The 18961-nt window shown below is 33.2% G+C and overlaps 1 protein-coding gene across 1 annotated transcript; it reads left to right on the top strand.

Moving 5' to 3' along the window:
• The first annotated feature begins 506 nt into the window (after positions 1–506).
• LOC140447184 (uncharacterized) lies at positions 507–18611 on the top strand. The gene is made up of 3 exons (XM_072539685.1): positions 507–570; positions 6379–6550; positions 8223–18611. Exons 1-3 carry the CDS (start codon positions 554–556, stop codon positions 8301–8303), a joined length of 270 nt encoding a protein of 89 aa, XP_072395786.1. The 5' UTR covers positions 507–553; the 3' UTR covers positions 8304–18611.
• Positions 18612–18961: the final 350 nt, after the last annotated feature.

The raw sequence follows: 18961 nt of genomic DNA, 5'->3' as shown, positions 1-18961 counted from the left end.
TTTAGCTAGGTCTATAAAATAAAAACTACAGTAAAAAGAGATATAAACGAAAGAATTTGAAATGAATGAATGAGATTAAACAGAAATGTGTATGTCGTTTTTTTGAACTTGGACTTTCTCACACTAATGCCTCGCCTTGCATGATTAATGACTTCGTTTGATGGTTTATTCTCAGAAATTAAGTAGTTAAAGCATAAAATGTAACTAAAAAGTAGCCTTAAAATTTGGTCTAAACACAATTTACATTGAAATGTACTTCTTATGAACTACTTTATTAATGCATTCTGAGCCCAAAACTTTTGGTGGAATTTTACTTCAAAAGTTGAGTAGGTCTTCTTAATATTATTTTCTCGATCTATATTCAAAACATGCAAATGTCTTTGACAAAGAATCCATGTTTATTTATGTGTAATATTTAAATCCCTGGACAAAAGTGTTGCCTGTGATTTTCTAGGTATATAAGGGACGAATCTGAAAAGTGAGCTCAGCTACTCCCCATCTTTCAGCACAACAAGCCAGCTATACGGATTTATTTCCAAGTAACGATTTAGTAATGATTCGAAGTAACAGGTGAGTTTTTTTTATTTTTTTAATAAATTGAGATTGAAAGATTGAATCGAAGTTAGTGCCGAAATGCCGTAATTTTCCGACAAAATCATAATCATTCTTAAACCTTTCTACTTTTATTTAAACGACGTATAGACTCTACGATTGTTGAAATGGAAGTTATCGTTTCTATCTTAACAAGGGTAGAGTTTACGTGGTGTTCTGGTAAATAGAAACTTTTTTATAATATTTTTTGTAAATTTTTGACATGATTCCTGAAGGTAGATTTAAAATCATCCTAATTTTTGCAAAGGTTTTTGAATGTCTACTATAAGTGTTCTAAATGGACGATCTCTTCATTTAAATATTAAGATTTTTACTTATTTATAAAATGTAACCTATTTCACGTTGTTATAAAATGACATCCAATAAAAAGAAGATTCTGTCAATTATTATAATTGCTCTATCTACACATTTTTATAACTTGTTTATTGAAAATTATTAAATAGCTGAGTTAAAATGGTTCATGGTTACAAATAAAATTTATTTTATTAGTGGTAATGGTAATCCACAGATGTATGATCTTTCCATCTTAACATTGAATCAAGAATTAAACCCAATAGTTTGTGACGATCTTTAAACTCCAGCTGTTTTTCGTAGTCCAGGGTTTGAGATTGTGCCAAAAAGGTTGAAGAGAATACAACTTCTATTGATTTTTCTATTGAAAATTGAAAACCTGTAAGGTGGGACCGATTTTCGAGAGTATCTAAAAAGTTTTGAAGATATGAGAACTTTAAGGAGATATTTTTCCTTTAATAGATATTTTTTTTTGATGGATTTTAATTTTAATATATATTACATCGGTTGTAAAGTGGTTATTATATTTTATATTTAATCTATTTAACAAAGCTGCAATTATTCCATTTTTTAGTTTGTAATTTTTAGAAAAATGCTATTAGTTAAAAATTTTAATGCTTATACACATTTAATTACTTTACTTCTGGTAAAGGTTTACGTATATATATATATATATATATATATATATATATATATATATATATATATATATATATATATTATTGTGATATTTAAAGTCTTGGTGCGCCAAGCAATAATTAGCTAATTAATTTTTTTGATTAATTAAAATTATTTAAATGATATGATTATTACTCTATCACAATTTTAATTCTTTTATCTCAGGGTTAAATTCGTGCTTCAATATCTATGCTATTACATGTGAAAGGTAAGGTCCAGAGAATACCGGAATAATAAAAAACACATATGATCTAACACTATATATTGAAATAAAAATAATGAAACAATTCACACTCAAAGGTTTTCAATAAACAAATCTCATATAAGGATTCTCAAAATTTTGTTCTCCGTACGTGAACAATCAAAATTAATGGTACAAACAATATTAATTGAAATCTCAAAATCCCAAACTATTCTAACTCTCCTAATCAAAATATTTATATCCTTTCTAAATTACGTGTAAAAATTGTGTTATCAATAAAAGAAAAAAACTGCAGAAACAAAAATATCTCTCTCTGATGATGAGTGGTCCAAATCCTTGTTCCTTGTAGACTATATTATCTCCTCTCAACCGCTCCCTATGTAATCAGCAATCTTACACAGATTGTTGCAAGTATATCGTCCTTAATGATCTCCTTCAAAAGCACAAATCATTCAAATTATGATAGCCTTTCTCCTCTCGATAAACTGAATCTCTCGTTGGCCCGAGTGAAAAATGACTCTTGGAATATCTTCTCTTTACGATAAACTGAATCTCTCGTTGGCCTGAACAGTGACTCTTGGAATATAAGTAGAGAAATATGACTTACAATATTTTGCTGCTTCAGCTTCTGTCAGATACACTAACTCCACAAAAACTCACTAACATTCAACACTACTGCTTGCTACATTTCAGGAACCGCCAGAGAACAATCACTGTTCGTCTTACCGACTTGGAAACCAACTGATTATCCTTTCTCTCTCCTCTATCTCGCTAAACTTTTTCCTACATACTTATCCCACCTTTTTCAATCTCCGCTAATCAAAACTCGTCACAATTCCCCCATTTTTTCATTTCGATAACAAACAAATTTTTACCTATAATTATAAAATTTCCTAAAACTTATTTACAAATAATATTTTCTATAATTCTTAAAACTAACAAAAACCTCTTTCTAAAATCTCTTCTATTTGTCTCTAATCACTGCATTAATGTGGTTCAATTGTCTTTGGATTTCACTTAAAATTATGCGGGTCACTCAAGTATAACAAAGAAATAATTTATGCAAAGCTTACATTTTGTTTAGTACAGGTAATCCAAGAATTTAATAACTTTCCTTCTTAGAAATGTTTGTTGGATATTATCCTACTTATCTGAATTATTTTAATGTTTTTGAACTTTGAAATATTTTTAAACAAACCAATATTTTTCTCGATTTTACATATCATAACAATATATATATATATATATATATATATATATATATATATATATATATATATATATAAATACACAAAAACGAAAATTAAGTTAAGAAAATGTTTTCAAAATTATATTAAAATTTCAGAGAAGCATTTATTAGATAAGGACATTTTTGTATTAATTCTTTTTAAGATATATTAGTAGCAATTTTATTAACCAAACTAATTTTATTTGGCGAGTTAACAAAAAATTTTTTTCTTTCTAGTTCAACTTTGTAAGATATTTTGTCTTTTTTAGCAGCTCTTGATAATAATTGTAAGCACAATTGAAAGCTCGAGATAATAAATAGTTAACCAATAGCCCCTTTAGTGACTCCAACCCATCCAAAACATTTATATATTTTTTCCAAACGAGTCACAAGTACTTCTTTTTTCTTACTCTTTTTACCAAGACCATCTGACTCTCCATTACTTCTTTATTTGTTATTCTTTTGCTAGTGTCCTTCTGTTGTCTAACTCCACCGAAAATACATCGCAATATTTTCCTTTTTTAGATCTCTATTTTCATTTCATCTGTTTTATCAATTGTCCAAGTGTCGCAAGCATACAATACCCCTGGTCAAATTACTGTTTCATATATTTCCCTTTTAGTAGTCTCTCTTTTACTTCTTTTTTCTCTTCCTCTTCATCCATTATTATCAATTACATTTACTTGAACTAACTGACATTTTCAATGTTGTAATTCTTTCTTCCTGTTTTTAGCATCATGAATTATGATTATCTGGTTTTTGGTTAATTTATAGATAACTCAAAATTTCTTGCTTCGCCTTCCAAGTTCTTAATACATTTTTTATTTTTTTCTTGTTAGGAGGACTAAGTCATCTGCATGAACAGTATGTTACTGTTTACAGTAATGGAATGGAATGGAAATGACTCCAGTGGTTTGGATATTACTTTATCTTATTATTTCGTCTAAGACAAAGTTAAATAAATCAGTAAAATGTGGATCTCTTTGTCTATAAATCATTTATATAGAACTAATTTTATTTTGTGTAAAAAAAAGAATCTTCTTCTTTTTTTTTGGGCTTGTCCCATGTTCTTGACAATTACCCAGTTAACTTTCGGGTTACACTTTTGTCTTGCCTCAGCAATCAGGGTCTACACGTATATTCATTAGCTGTTTGTTTTGAATATTTCTACATGTATTGGTATATTTATTGAGTTCTTCAATACGCGAACTATCATATAATTAAACGGGTTTTATATATATATATATATATATATATATATATATATATATATATATATATATATATATATATATATATATAGTAAACTCTTAAATATTGGGGAAATCTGCAAGAAATACTCTAATGTGTATCAATTGTTTCGCCGAACGTTTTCGCCAAAGAGAATTAATTTGGCTTCTTCAGGGCTGAAAGAGAATAAATTATAATTAGCTACCATATATATATATATATATATATATATATATATATATATATATATATATATATATATATATATATATGTATATATATATATATATATATATATATATATATATATATATATATATGTATATATATATATATATATATATATATATATATATATATATATATATATATAAGCGGGGATCCTACAGCTTCTGCCGCTTCCCGCATTTCGATCGTCATCTTTTTCTATCTCTCCAGGTGTCTTCATCAATGGCTCTGTCTTTCATGGTTTCCATAACACCTTGTATCCAAGACTTGGCTGGTCTTCCTCGTTTCCTTCTATTACTTGGATTGTATTCCATAGCTCTTTTTGGCCATCTGTTGTCGTCCATCCTCTGTACGTGTCCATACCATATTAACTGTCTAGTTTCTATTCTTTCAGAAGTTGTATGTACTCTATCTGTTTTTCTTCTAATTTCAGAATTAGGTATACGTTCTACTCTTGATATACGGCAAGCTCTTTTCAGATAGTCCATTTCAACCGTGTCAACTTTTTTCTTTCCTTTTACTGTCATTTGCCAACATTCTGCTCCATATGTAAGAATGGGCTCTACAATTACGTTGTAGATAGTCATTTTAGTTCTCATAGTAGCTTTGTTGGACCAAAGTATCGAATTCAGAATTTGAACACTCTTCCTGCCTTGTTGCACTCTATAGTCTATATCTCGTTCCGTTGTTCCTTTACTGCAGATAATACTTCCCAAATATTTGTATTCGTAGCACCTTTTCATTTGTCTAATTTCCAAATCCGGGTCTTCGTCTTCACTGCCTATTCGCATATATTCTGTTTTAGACATATTCATACTCATCCCCCATTTTTCGTATTCATCTTTGAGCTTTCTAAGCATATAATCTGCATCTTCTTCACAGCTTGCAATTAGTACTTGATCATCTGCAAAGAACAGCGTTGTCAGATAATGGTTGTTAAGCTTCAACCCCATTCCCGCACATTTTTGTCTCCACTGGTGCAGTGCTTCTTGGATATATATTTTGAATAGGGTGGGGGAAAGACAACATCCTTGTCTCAAGCCTTTCGTTACTGTAAATACCCTTGAGAAAGTATTTCGTGTTTTAACAGTGCTTTGAGGACATTTATGGATGTTCAGTATTGCTTTTAGATATGTTTTACTAAGGTCCGTTTTCGTCAAGACACTAAATAAGAGTTTTAAAGGAACTGTATCATAAGCCTTCTCCAGATCTATAAATACCAGATGCGTAGGGAGGTTTCGAGCTGTTCGTTTTTCAATTACTTGTTGAAGGGTAAATGTGTTGTCCACGCACGATCTTCCTGGGTTTTTTGACCTCGAATTATCGAAGTAGTTTGCTTCGATAATTGCCCATCTAGTACTTGAAATCATACTGGAAAGGTATTTTCGTAAAGACTTTTGCACAATGACATCAGGGATATCATTTGGTGTATAGACAAGGAAAGAGAGAGGACAGGTAACATTAATTTAATAATCCTTCGAAAAATGAAGCCAGCTTCGATGTAATTGCCATGTTTTGTGACTGTACATTGCCCAAAGGTTGCCTATTACTACCACTCGCAGTGTTTCCAGGCCTACTGATTTTTCAGTAGATCTACTCATTTCAACTTCAATTTACTGATTTACTGAAACACGATATATATATATATATATATATATATATATATATATATATATATATATATATATATATATATATATATATAATATATATATATATATATATACATATCCATTATTCTCAATCTAATGAAGAAATAAAATATGACCTGGCAACTTTTCAGGTGCCGGTTGGTGCCAATTTAGGCTTCAGTCAATTCCATACGATTACGCGTCCCCTCCCTTTCCTTGTCTAAGGTTTGGTGGATTTTCACTTTTTTCTAATATTACTTAATACGTATTTTTTTTAGAAAAAGTAATTTTTACCCAATAATTTGTTGCTTACTGATAACATGGTTATGTATATATACAAGTAACGCCCAACTCACGTTCTCGAAAGGCTGGAAAATTGGAAAACGAACTGAAGACGAACAGGATTCCCAAATCAAAATATCAGCAAATGCGATTTGTCATTTCCTTGTGGTAAGTTTAATTTGAATATGTCTGGTGATCTGATAAGTACCCTCCTTCACCAATTGGGTCAATTATAATTATTTAAATAAAAAGGGATGGATAAATATTATGGGACTAATTCTCCTTCAAAATACACTGTCAAATTTTGGATGAACCACGTACTGGACGGCTTTGGATGAAGTTACCCCGAAAAATATGAAAAAAGTCCATAAAATGGTGTTAGCTGATCGTAAAGTAAAGGTACATGAATTGGTAGAGGCTACAAAAATGAGTAAGAAGCCCACTAGTTATATTTTGAAGTTTTGAATATGAAAACATCCTGCTGATGGGTGCCGCATTTACTTACATTCGGCTACAGTTCTCAATAGTGTTTGGACCATATGAAACGCAATCTTCCAGACTTTTGGCGTCAATTGGTAACCGTTAAGAAAACAGGGACCCACTACTATAATACACCAGAGAACAGAATGATACAACTGTGTATATTTTGTTGTTATTAAGGGGTATATAGTCAACCTTACTCTTGTTTCTATTATCGGAGTTTCTCCAGGTCCATTTATGTTGTTTTTCTTTTTCTTATTCTTCCTCTTTATAAGCAATTCTGCTTCTTCTTTGGCGGATTAATACCTCTATGGAAGGTTGTCACTCCATCTTTTGGAGTCCGATACTTCTTTTGTCCTTTGGTGACTTATTTCTTGCTATTTTGACGATACGAGTCTCCTCCAGTCTGCTTATGTAGTTACTCTATTCTTTTTTTTCTATTTTGTGTCCATTCATTTATACATAGTACGTTATATTTTCTTTTAATGTCTACCTCTCTTTCGATCTCTCAGCGTATTTCTTGCAATTCTTCTCAGTACTCTCATCTCTGCCGTTTCCAGTAGCCTTTGCGATGTGCCTGTGTCGGGTCTTGTTTCTGAGGCATATGTCATAATTGGTCTTACACTGGCTTCATTAATTCTTGACTTAAACTTAGTGTTAATGTGTCTGTTTCGCCATATAGTATTATTAAGGCATCCTGCCAGTCTATTTGCTTTTTGTACTTCTCCATAGCTGGACAGTGTAATTTCCAGGTATTTTATTTCCATTACTTGTTCAATACTGATGCCATCAATTTCTATTTTACATCTGGTTGTTTCTTTGCTGTCTACTATTGTTTTAGTTTTCTGAGATGAGATTGTCATATTAAATTCTTTTGGACCAGTCTTTGCAGACTATCTTCATCTTGGGCTATCAATATTGCGTCGTCTGATTGTTATATAACATCAAAATTAACGCTTTTGATGATTTCATCCATGATCAAATTGAAGAGCATGAGGCTCAATGAATCCCCTTGTCTTATTCCGCTGCCTATTTCTATAGGTTCTGTAAGTTGTCCATCTATTCTGACTTCCATTTTGTTGTTTTGGTAGATGTTTTCTATAGTTTTTGTAATATTTAGGGGAACTTATCTATCTACAGAAGATGGATTATATATTTGAGTCTTACTATGTCAAACGCTTTTTTAGGTCAATCAGAATCAGACACAGAAATGCTGGTCTATTATACTGTAGTGTTTGTTTGTTGTTGTTGTTTTTACCTTTTTGAATTTAAATGTTTCTATAATAAGTAAAATATATGTATAGTTTGAAATAACTTATATGGCTAAACATATTTTAGTATAGTATTTTTCCTGTTTTAGAATCAAATTCGACAAATGTCTGCCTGCAGCAACAACCACCCGAATAACGATTTAGAAAATATCATTAATGACCAGCTCTGACAACTACATAAGAGTTGAACTTTGACAAATTTCAATGATTGTATGTTTTCTCCAACAAAAGAGTTGAAAGGTATCAACAGTGGTATTTTTTTAAGTAATGGCTGGATTATGTATTTTTTAAGTTTTTAAGTACTATACTCATACAAATTATTCAATATTATAATAGATTACATGTTTGAAACATTCAAATAGGAATGTCACACAATTTTTATTTAATTTTCAAACTAGTCTATTTTTAAACTGGTAAGGTAAGGTTTCCTGATTTCGACAACTTTTCAAAATATCTATTGCATTACACTTGTTAACACTTTCACTGCTGATGTCACGCATGCGTGACTTTAAGTTATTTTGCCAGGTGCTGACGACATACTTGCGTGACATCTGACCAGTTAAATTTAACAGAGCATTTTAAATACAGTGTATGCAGCAGATAGTTCACATCTTGTTAGCGTGTTGCTAAGGCACAAAGTATTTGAAATATGTTTGTCGTTTTTAGAATTTCCCAATGGGACAGCATTCGCGGCATTCGGCATTTGGACGTGCTAGAGTAGGGGATACAAATTAGCGCGGTCAAGTCAGACACGCGTTCAAAGAATTCGAGCAGTGTGATTGTATTGTTGCAATGGAAGGTTGGTTTTCGGCTTATTTATTTTGTTACGTTCGCGTATAGACCGTTTTGTCTTATTAAAATGGCGGACCCTATACCGGGACCTACAAAATGTAATAAACGTAAAGTACTGGTGAAAAATCCTAATAAACTAAGTGAAAGTGAGATGTTAGCTTTGTTATATGAATCTACTGACGAGGAGGAAAGAAGAGATATTCCTTTCTAAACATATACGAGAAAAATCAAGAATTACAAAGTGGAAGCCAGTTTCACGATAAGAAATGTTAAAATTTGTTGCACTATTGATTCACACTGGAACCATCAAATTAAATAGACTTAATGATTACTGGAAATCTCATCCATTATTTCATTTAAAATGTTGTTCGGAGCATATAAGTAGGGATCGTTTCCTCATCATTATGAGGTGCTTACATTTTGCTAGAAACCCAGCCAGTGGAGAAGAAGTTCAAGATTGATTGTACAAAGTACGACCTATAATAACGTTCTTCAATAATAAAATGTCTGCTGTTTATTATCCTGGAAAACATGGTGGGTGTCGATCGGCAAGACCAACTAAACTCTTACTACCATGTGAAAGAAAATCATTAAGCTGGTACAAGAAGTTGGGCATACATTACATACACTTGATGCTAATGAATTCGTATTTGCTACATAAACAATTTGTTTTACGTCCGATGAGCCTTTATGACTACCGACTGTCAGTTTTGGAACAACTATTAAACATTGGGATGAATAACAAGCTGAGGCCGACAATTAAAACAGTCCACATTATTACCAAAATTTTGGCCAAGGACAAACACTAAGAAGGCGATGTAGAGTGTGCTCTGGCAAGAAAATCCGTAAAATGATGCTTTACCACTGCCAACAATGTACAAAAGAGCCCGGATTATGCGTCGAATGTTTTAACCATTACCATCAATAGTGCAACATTTTGTGTTATACATATAAACAAATTACGTAGTTATGTATGTTATGAATTTGAAGTTTTTTTTATTGTTTATCTAGTGTTTAAGTTTTTATTACTTTTTGTTTTGTTTTTAATTGTTTTTACTTAGTTTTCTTAAAATTGTCTTCAATAAAATTTTAAAGTAGTAAAAAATATATTGACACGCATGCGTGTCAGTCAGCACATGGCAAAAAATTTATACCTAGGTGCGCCCGACACGCATGCGTGACATTGATAAAAAACAACTAAACTCTCTATATATGGGCTTCAGTTTAGTACTAAAGCAATTATAAAGCCCAAAATATTAAAATTTTTAGAAAAAAAATGCCGCACTCGGCAACTCGTCTATCATATAAGTCAGCAGCGAAAGTGTTAATAAATATTTCAAAATTTTATCATAAAACACATTTACTAAATGCTGTTTATATTCCAAAAAATCACAAATAATAGATACATGGTAGTTTATTATATTTTATTTTTCAAAATGAAAAAAATATAAACAAAAGTCCAATTTGCGATACGGGCATCTTTAATTGGACCATTAGCTCCCTAAATTGAACCGGTGTTAAAACCAATATTTAAACATGAGGAACGTGTTCTTCTTCTTCTTAGAGTGCCATATCCCTACGGAACGTCGGCGACTACCATGCTTATAATATTTTTATACTGATCTCGGTCTTGCGCTACGTGTAGCAATTGGTCCGCTATCAAACCTGTCCACTGCCGCAAATTCCTCAACCAAGAGAGTTTCTTCCGTCCTATCCATTTCTTTCCTTCGATTTTACTGTTGAGAATTAGCCGAAGGAACTCATATCTTGGTCCTCTGATTATATGTCCAAGGTATTCTAGTTTACGCCTCTTAATAATATTTAATAGAGTTCGTTGATGTCCCATTCTTCGAAGAACTTCTTCGTTTCTAGTTCTGCTAGTCCATGGAATTTTTAGTATCCTTCGATACAACCACATCTCAAACGCCTCGATTTTATTCATGATATCGGCGTTTAAAGTCCAAGTTTCACATCCATACAAAAGTACAGACCACACATCTTGTAAACTTTTCACGGATTTCCAAATTTAATGAGTTATTGGATAATAGAGGCTTGAATTTTTGAAAGGAATGTGTTAAAAAATATATATTAACATGACATAAACTAATATTCAACGTTTTGTAACTGATAAACTTAACATAAATGTAAAAAATCTGTATTGTCATGTAATATTATGAATCTCAATCTTAAGTTTTACAATTTGAATAATAAAATATCTTAGTTCTTAGCGGTACATTGAAACATTTTGCATAATGCCAAATTTTACATTTAAAACATTGGATCATTTCTTCAACTGATTCAGACTCGCATATTTCCCAATACCAGCTGTCAGATTTAGCTACACCTAATTTTGCTACTTTTTTTTTCACAACCAATTTTTGACAATTTTAAAGTAGTTTTAACCGATTTTATTTTAGATGCCTAAGCTCGTGCTTCAAGTTAGTTTTTGTCCGGGAACTAGTCAATTCAACTGCATCCTGGATGCCGCAAACTTTTGATGATTTTGATTTCTTTATAGGTAACGGCAAAATATCCTGAACTGAAATAGAATTTAAAGAAGTTAATGCTGCTCTCGTCTTTCTTTTTGCCAAGCGAATATTATCTTCTTCAGAAAAGGATGCTTCCTGTTGGGATTCATGGTTGGAGTTTGATGCACTGTCAAACATCATTGAAGCTGCAAAATTAGTTTCTTTAAAGACATTTTCATCTTTAGGCCAAATGCCACTAGCACGAAAAACGTTTTATGCATTTCTCACTGTTGCAGCAAGCATATAAGCCTCTCCAATTATCCCGCAAACCTAAAACATTGATACAGTCTGACCCACGTTATTCAGCAACAATTTTTGTATGCATTGTCAATAAATAAACATTTTGAAAAGCTCGGAAGATTCCAACAACCAACGGTTCAAGTCTGTGTGTAACTGCAATAACCTAATTCCATTATCCCTGGCAATTTGTAGAGCTTTTAGGTTTTAACTGTGGATGTTGTGACCGTCCAACAATAACAAAACAAGTGCGTCAGGTGCGTCAGGGCTTGGTTTCACTGTTTCAATGAAATGATTAAGCCATGTTACAAAAAGATCGCTACTGATATGTCCAGTATAGCTAATAATGAGAATGCTGCCAGGCGGAGCACCTAATAAAAGTTCCTGTTGAAAACGTTTTCTCTTAAAAATTATTATGGGTGTTACAAACTGCCCTGTTACACTAGCAAAACAAACCACAGTAGTATTTACCCCCTCTCTCCACTAGAAATGTTACCAATCTAATGTTTTACCTTCTTGGCTAATATTTTCTGACATTGCCGTTGTACGGTTGAGCAGCCTGTCTCATCGACGTTGAATATGCATTTGGCTGTCAATGTTTCGTCTTCACAAATTCTTTGTAAAAGTTCATAGAATTTATCAACTCGTGCTTTGCTAAATCCTGCAGCCGTTGCCATTGATGTTTTCTCCGGCTGCCGTAACGATATTTCTTTATATCTTGACATGAAGCCATAATATCACTTCTTACCTACCATACGTTTATGGCCAATTCAAATGCCAGTTTATGGACGTCTGGACGAAGTGAAGAAGTTAAAGTTTTAGGTAGAGTTTCTGATGATAAGTAAGACTATCTGGTGGTCTGATAAGTATCCCCCTTTGAAATAAAAAATAGGTTTATTCAGAAACTTCTTTTATTTTATTCGATACACTGTTTCTTTTAGCTCGATAAAACGATTTCAGCGGTTTTACAACTTCTTTATTCCATCCGGATAATACTATTCTGGAAGGTTTGCAAAATAGGTGTTTGCTTCGCCAATTATCTCTTCGTTTAAGCTAATCTTTTTATTTACTAGCCATTTCTTCAGATTTGGGAACCCGTAATAATCAGATGGAGGCAAATCAGTAGAATATGCCGGATGAAAAAGCAATTCGAAATCCAACTCACAAATGTTTGCCATTGTCATACTTCTTTCTTTGTCAACCATTTTCCATCCACTCCTGAATGTAGGTCTCTCCCAATTGCTTCCATCTTTCTCTATCTACCATCAATCTAATCCACTGTTAGCCTGCCACTGTTCTTATGTCATCTACCCATCTTTTTTGAGGTCTTCCCATGCTTCTTGTTGTCGTCCTTGGTCTCCATTCCAGAATTCTCCGTGTCCACCTGTTGTCATTATATCGGGCTACGTGACCTGTCCAGCGCCATTTCATTTTTGCAATGTCTTCCACAATATCCCTAATCTTCGTTCTACGTCTTATCTCGGTGTTTCTAATATTGTCTCTTAGTGATATTCCAAGCATGATTCGTTCCATTGCTCTTTGCGTTGTTTCTAATTTTTTAGCAGATTTTTTGGTAAGGGCTACTGTCTCCAAGCCGTAAGTACAAACTGGTAGTATGCATGTGTTATACACCTTTTTTTAAGTTTACAGGAATGGAGGTGTTTTTCAAGATATATGCTAATTTGCCGAAAGCGCCCCATGCTAGTTGTGTTCTTCTTTTAATTTCAGCATCTTGATTTGGTTTTCCTAGTTTGATAACATGACCTAGATATACATAATGTGCAACATTTTCTATGGTATGATTTTGTATTGTTATATTTGTCTGGTCTCGGCTCGGTATTTTTGTTTTGCTGTAGTTCATTTTTAAGCCTACCGCTCCTGAAACTGCATTTAATTGTTGTAACATATCACATTTAGTTCTTGGATATTATCGGCTATTAAAACTATGTCATCTGCGAATCCCAAGTCATACTTCTATTGTGTACCAATGCATTTTCTTAAAAAAAACCACTTTTTGCTTCTGCATGCGAGACTGTTTCTCACTGAGTTCCTAATTTGTCCAATAACAAACAATAATATTTTCTATTAATAGTTTTACCTTTTTCAAGATAGTTAATTAAAATTATGCCTTTGTAATTTTAAAATACAGTTGCTATAACTTTTCTGATCCATTGATCCACTCTTGGCTGCTTCGGAGAGCCTTTGTTGGCTTCAGTCCACTACCGGGCGTTCATTCTGTTCTTTGGTGGATTGTAATGAATCCAGATTTCTTTAAGTTACTAATCGACGCCAAAGTTCCGACAGATTGCACTTCAAAAGGTTCAAACACTGCTGAGAAAAGGTCATACAATCAAAATTTTGGTCAATGGACAGTAAACGCAGCACCCATCGGCAGGATAATTTTTTCATATTCAAAACTTCGTTGAAAATATAAATATTTGATTAATGGACTCTGCCAATTCACGCACCTTCATTTTACGATCAGCTAAAACTATTTCATGGACTTCTTTCACATTTTCCGGTGAAACTGCATCAGAAGGCGGTCCATCCAATGTAAGTATATGGCCACTACGAAAGTCACGGAACCATTTAACAGCATAGTCTGAAGGAGCATCAGTGCCATAATATCTAGTCAGTTTTTTTGTTTCTTTCAGCGTTTTATTTCTCAAATAATAATGTTGAAAATGAGAGATCGAAAATAACTTTTTCACATGTCAACTTTATGGAGCTGTCAAAAATATAAAAATGGCTGCATGGCGTTAAGGTGTGACACGTGTACGTAAAAAACGTCAGACTTTTTAGGACTAATGTTTTTTTGAGATCGCAGCGTCCTAATCAACGAAGGTGGTTACGGATCAGACCACCAGATAGGTACATATCTGTGCATACAGAATTAGTACAAAATCGTAATTATTTAATTACGTTAATTTTGTAAACATCTCGACTTTACAGACGTCAATCTCTAGAGTCACACTTTTTCTTTCCTGTTGCATATTTTAACTTCAAAATTTCTCAAAAGTTTCTCATATTTTATATTTTTATACTGTGCAAGATAAAAGTCTAAACTTCAAAGTATGTCAATCAACTTTTACGAGTAAACATAAAACTAAAAAAATCTTGCAATAAAATGTTTGAAAATTTACCACTCCTCATTAAATATATTCGAACATTTCATCCAAGTCGCATTATCAGTGGAATTCTTATTGAATAATTACAGACTTTTTCTAAAGAACATTTGAACATTTTCTATCAATTTTCCCCAAAAATAAACTTCATATGTAAATTAGACGAAAACATAAAGTATCGTAACGAGAGTTATCATTTATTTACATCATTTATTTATATTTGTGTAAAATTAACACTGTAAAAAACATAATTAAAACTAGAAAAGACTGATACAATATAACCTAAAACTAAGAGCGTAGGTACTCTTAAATACCCGTCCAATTAAATTTACAGATCCGATAGTCATCATCATCATCACTAGCTCGACAACCCTTTTTGGGTCTTGGGCCTGTTCCAGGATTCTTCTCCATTCTGATCTGCTTCGTGCTTTTTTTCTCCAGTTTTTTATTTTTCAGGTTGTTATATCATTTTCTATTTGTTCTAAGTATCTCAGTTTCGGTCTTCCTCTTGTTCTTTTTCCTACTGGCATCTGTTTGAATATTTTGTTTCGTATTTCGCCTTCTTCCATTCTTTCTACATGTCCTATCCAATGCACCCGTCCTATTTTAATGAATGTACAGATCCGATGGTGACTAATAAAAAAATTAGGAATGGTAACAGTTGTAATATAACCGCTGTGGGTGACGTCAGCTAAAAACGACAGATTTTTTCATATCTACACAAGCCTTGGAGGAAAAAGTAACAAAAAGTCTTGGAAGAGCGAGATCCCTTCGGATTAAAGCCACATTCAAAACATGGCATATTTTTGGTAAAGCTAATTTTTGTATGTCATAACTACATACTATCTCTCTTAAATCAATTAAGATGCGCCATAATGTTCCCGTAGCTTGCTGTTTTAGTAAAGGATCTCTTAGTCACCAGGTACAACAACAATCGATGGCAATGCAGCACTTTACTAACTTTACGCTGCTGATTTTTAAACTTCTCCAATCGATGATGATTTAGATAACGTACCAAAAGGTTGTCGTTTTGCCCTCTATTTCTTCATCTTCTCTAAGTTACTTATTTGAAACATTCTCGGGGGAAAGGGTAAATTCCCGTGGCTGCAAAGGAGGAAATAATAATTCGTCTTAGAGTGCTGCTTTCGTCCGCTGTTTTTGTTTTTTGTCCATGTGCTGAAGTGTAGTGTTTAACAAGTTTGGAAAATCTTTCTTATCTATTGTGGTTAATGTGGACTGATAGTTTATCCAATTACTAAAAATTTCCCTCCAAGACGTTTTGTATGTGGTAAAAGGTCAAGTAAACCAATCCGTTAATATCTGTGAATCTATCCATGCATAATGGGTGCGATTATATCGAGAACCTACAGAGAAGCATCTGTCAGTACAGCAAGGTGATCTTTTTGAACCATTTTCAGTCCATTGTAATATGAAACCATGAACATGTACCATGAAATATCATATTCTTATTTTCGGGGTTATCTTGTACATTGGTCTCGTCATAATTGAATATGTTATTTGGTAGTCGCCCCTTTTTGGGTAATTTCTCCTTTATGCCGTCTCAGTAATGAATATACCCAGTCAGTTCCAGGTAAATTGTTTTTGAAAAGAGGCGCTTGTCGACCTTATATCTCGCAAATCAAGGGGAAATCTCCACTCGCCGCATATTGCAGCCAGCTGTATAATGGTTTTCTCTTCGTTCGCGGAAAATACAGTCTGTCCACCATTTTTTCTTCCAGGTCGTCCATTATAGTGGTTATTAAGGGTTCCAAAGGTTCTGATGTTAAGATTATCCTTCCTCAAGAACTCTCTGGAGGGCATTGTCCACCCCTACTTCGTCATAGTCCTTATATAGACGAGCACCAAGTTTTCTTATATACGAGGTCTGGTTATTAAATAACGAGACTGCTTATGAAAAAGAGTTTTATTTTAAAAATTATTCTACAATCGAATGCTCTCCTTCAATATACTTCCCTTCCCTCGCCACACACCGTTCCATTCGTTTTTTCATTGGTCAAAGCAATGCTGGAAGTCTTCTTTTCTTAGAGCTTTTAGGAGCTCCGTCGTTTTTCGCTTCACCTCTTCCATCGACTCGAACCGGATTTCTTTTAAGGCAGGTTTGATCTTCGGAAACAGGAAAAAGTCACAGGGTGCTAAATCAGGCGAGTACGGCGGATGTTCGAGCACTGAAATGCCTATAGCGGCTAAATAACGCTTCACAAATAGTGCGTTATGGGAAGGTGCGTTGTCCTGGATGCATGGGAAGTTTCACGGCTTGTCTTTCCACAACTCCGGCCGTTTTTTACAAACTCGCTCTCGCAGCGTTGCCAAAACTTTCAAATAGTAAGTTAAGTTTAGAGTTTGACCCTCTGGAACCCATTCAGAAAAAAACGATTAGCATGGCTTTAAATTTTGATTTCGACATCCTTGCTTTTTTCATTCTTGGCGATGCATTAGTTTTCCAGTGCATGGATTGTCGCTTAGTTTCAACATCGTATTTGAATATCCAGGTTTCATCGCTAGTGATGACGTTTTCCATGAATTCAGGCTCTTCATGTAACCTCTCAAGAAAATCTGAGCCGATCTGTTGACGGACGAGCTTTTGGTCAGAAGTCAAATTTTTTGGGACCAACTTCACACAGACTTTCTTTATGTTCAATTCGTCATGTACAATTTTTCTGACAGTTTCTTTATCGGCGTTTACAGTCTCGGCAATCATCTAAATGCTGCTACGACTATCTCCGTGCACAATTTCATTTATTTTGGTCACTGTTTGCGGAAATACTTACTTCAACCAAACAATCGCAGCTTTCGCGCTAGTGTTTACTTAGTAAAACGACGCGACGTTGTTAACCGTTTAATAAGCTTCTTATGCCATGACATATGGATGTCAAACCTGGACCCTAACCAAGGCAAACATGAATAAACTAGCCACAACAGAAAGAACAATGGAAAGAGCAATGTTAGTTATACGACTGTCAGATAAAAAGAGGAACGACTGGGTAAGATCCAAAACAAAAGTCGAGGACATAGCAACAAAAATTGCCAAACTTAAATGGAGCTTCGCGGGCCACACTGCTAGACAAAAAGACCAACGTTGGAATACTACAATACAACATTGGAGACCTTACGAAAGTAAACGACCAAGAGGAAGAACACAGATGAAATGGGTTGATGACATTAAAAGAATAGCCGGAACAAATTGGAAATATGTTGCTCAGGATAGAGACCGATGGAAGGAGTTGGCTGAGGCCTATGTCCAAACATGGAGACAAAAGGCTAAGAAGAAGACGAAGGTTCTTAGAGGGAAAGTTAAAATATTCAGAATCATTCGGTATTATCAATTTCGTTTCCTATGATCAATTTTCACATTTTACGGTAATTAATATTAACTCTAAGTTAATTAAAATTAACTATCATCAAATAGTCGTTTCAGGAACGAAACTCAAAACTATTAGCATTTTTAAAGTCGTTTATAGTAAAACGTATGAATGTTCATTATGTACGAGGGAGATAAAATTAATCTATTGGAAGAATTGTATTTCCAATTAGAGAAAGAAAAGTAATACTTTCGTTCTTTTTTTTAAAAATTGTAATTTGAAACTGATTTATACTAATAACCGACTATAATAAGGAAAATGTTCCTATTTAATGTGACAAACATATTGCAAGAAAATAGTTTTAACCTTTAAAATGCTTACACTTAAATTAAAAAGATTAATGATTCAATATTTCTTATAAATAAATCGTTAATACCCATACCTTATAAAACTTGTAAAATAAGTTTATTAGTTATTGTTAGATACCTTTCAATTGTTAACTGTTTATTAAAAACATAATAAAGTAATGAACTAAGATTTGTTTATTTGTAAATCCTATAGCCAGCCTTTTTCTGGATTTCACGATTTTTCATCCAGCTGAATATTCTCCACTTTTTATAACCCTCCGTTATCCTTTTCATTCCACATGACCCAGTTATCTCTGCCTTCTCTTCTCCTATTTATTTATTTATCGTATGTCATACAATAAGAACACATATTTAAAAAGCAATATAAAACATTACATGGAGTATTACAAACGAACATCTAATGCATTAATATAGTCTAAAACACTTTCGGTCGCATTCAGGAACTCGTCAAAAACTCC

The sequence above is a fragment of the Diabrotica undecimpunctata genome, chromosome 8, assembly GCF_040954645.1.
Source record: "Diabrotica undecimpunctata isolate CICGRU chromosome 8, icDiaUnde3, whole genome shotgun sequence".
NCBI lineage: Eukaryota > Metazoa > Arthropoda > Insecta > Coleoptera > Chrysomelidae > Diabrotica > Diabrotica undecimpunctata.
The sequence above is the reverse complement of the archived record's forward strand: the minus strand, read 5'-3'. Positions and strand labels throughout refer to the sequence as shown.

Bases quoted from the DNA above. Each gene is read 5' to 3' on its own strand.
- LOC140447184 (XM_072539685.1), top strand. The intron at 6,551-8,222 runs GTAAGTTTAATT...TTCCTGTTTTAG, and splicing joins CGATTTGTCATTTCCTTGTG to AATCAAATTCGACAAATGTC.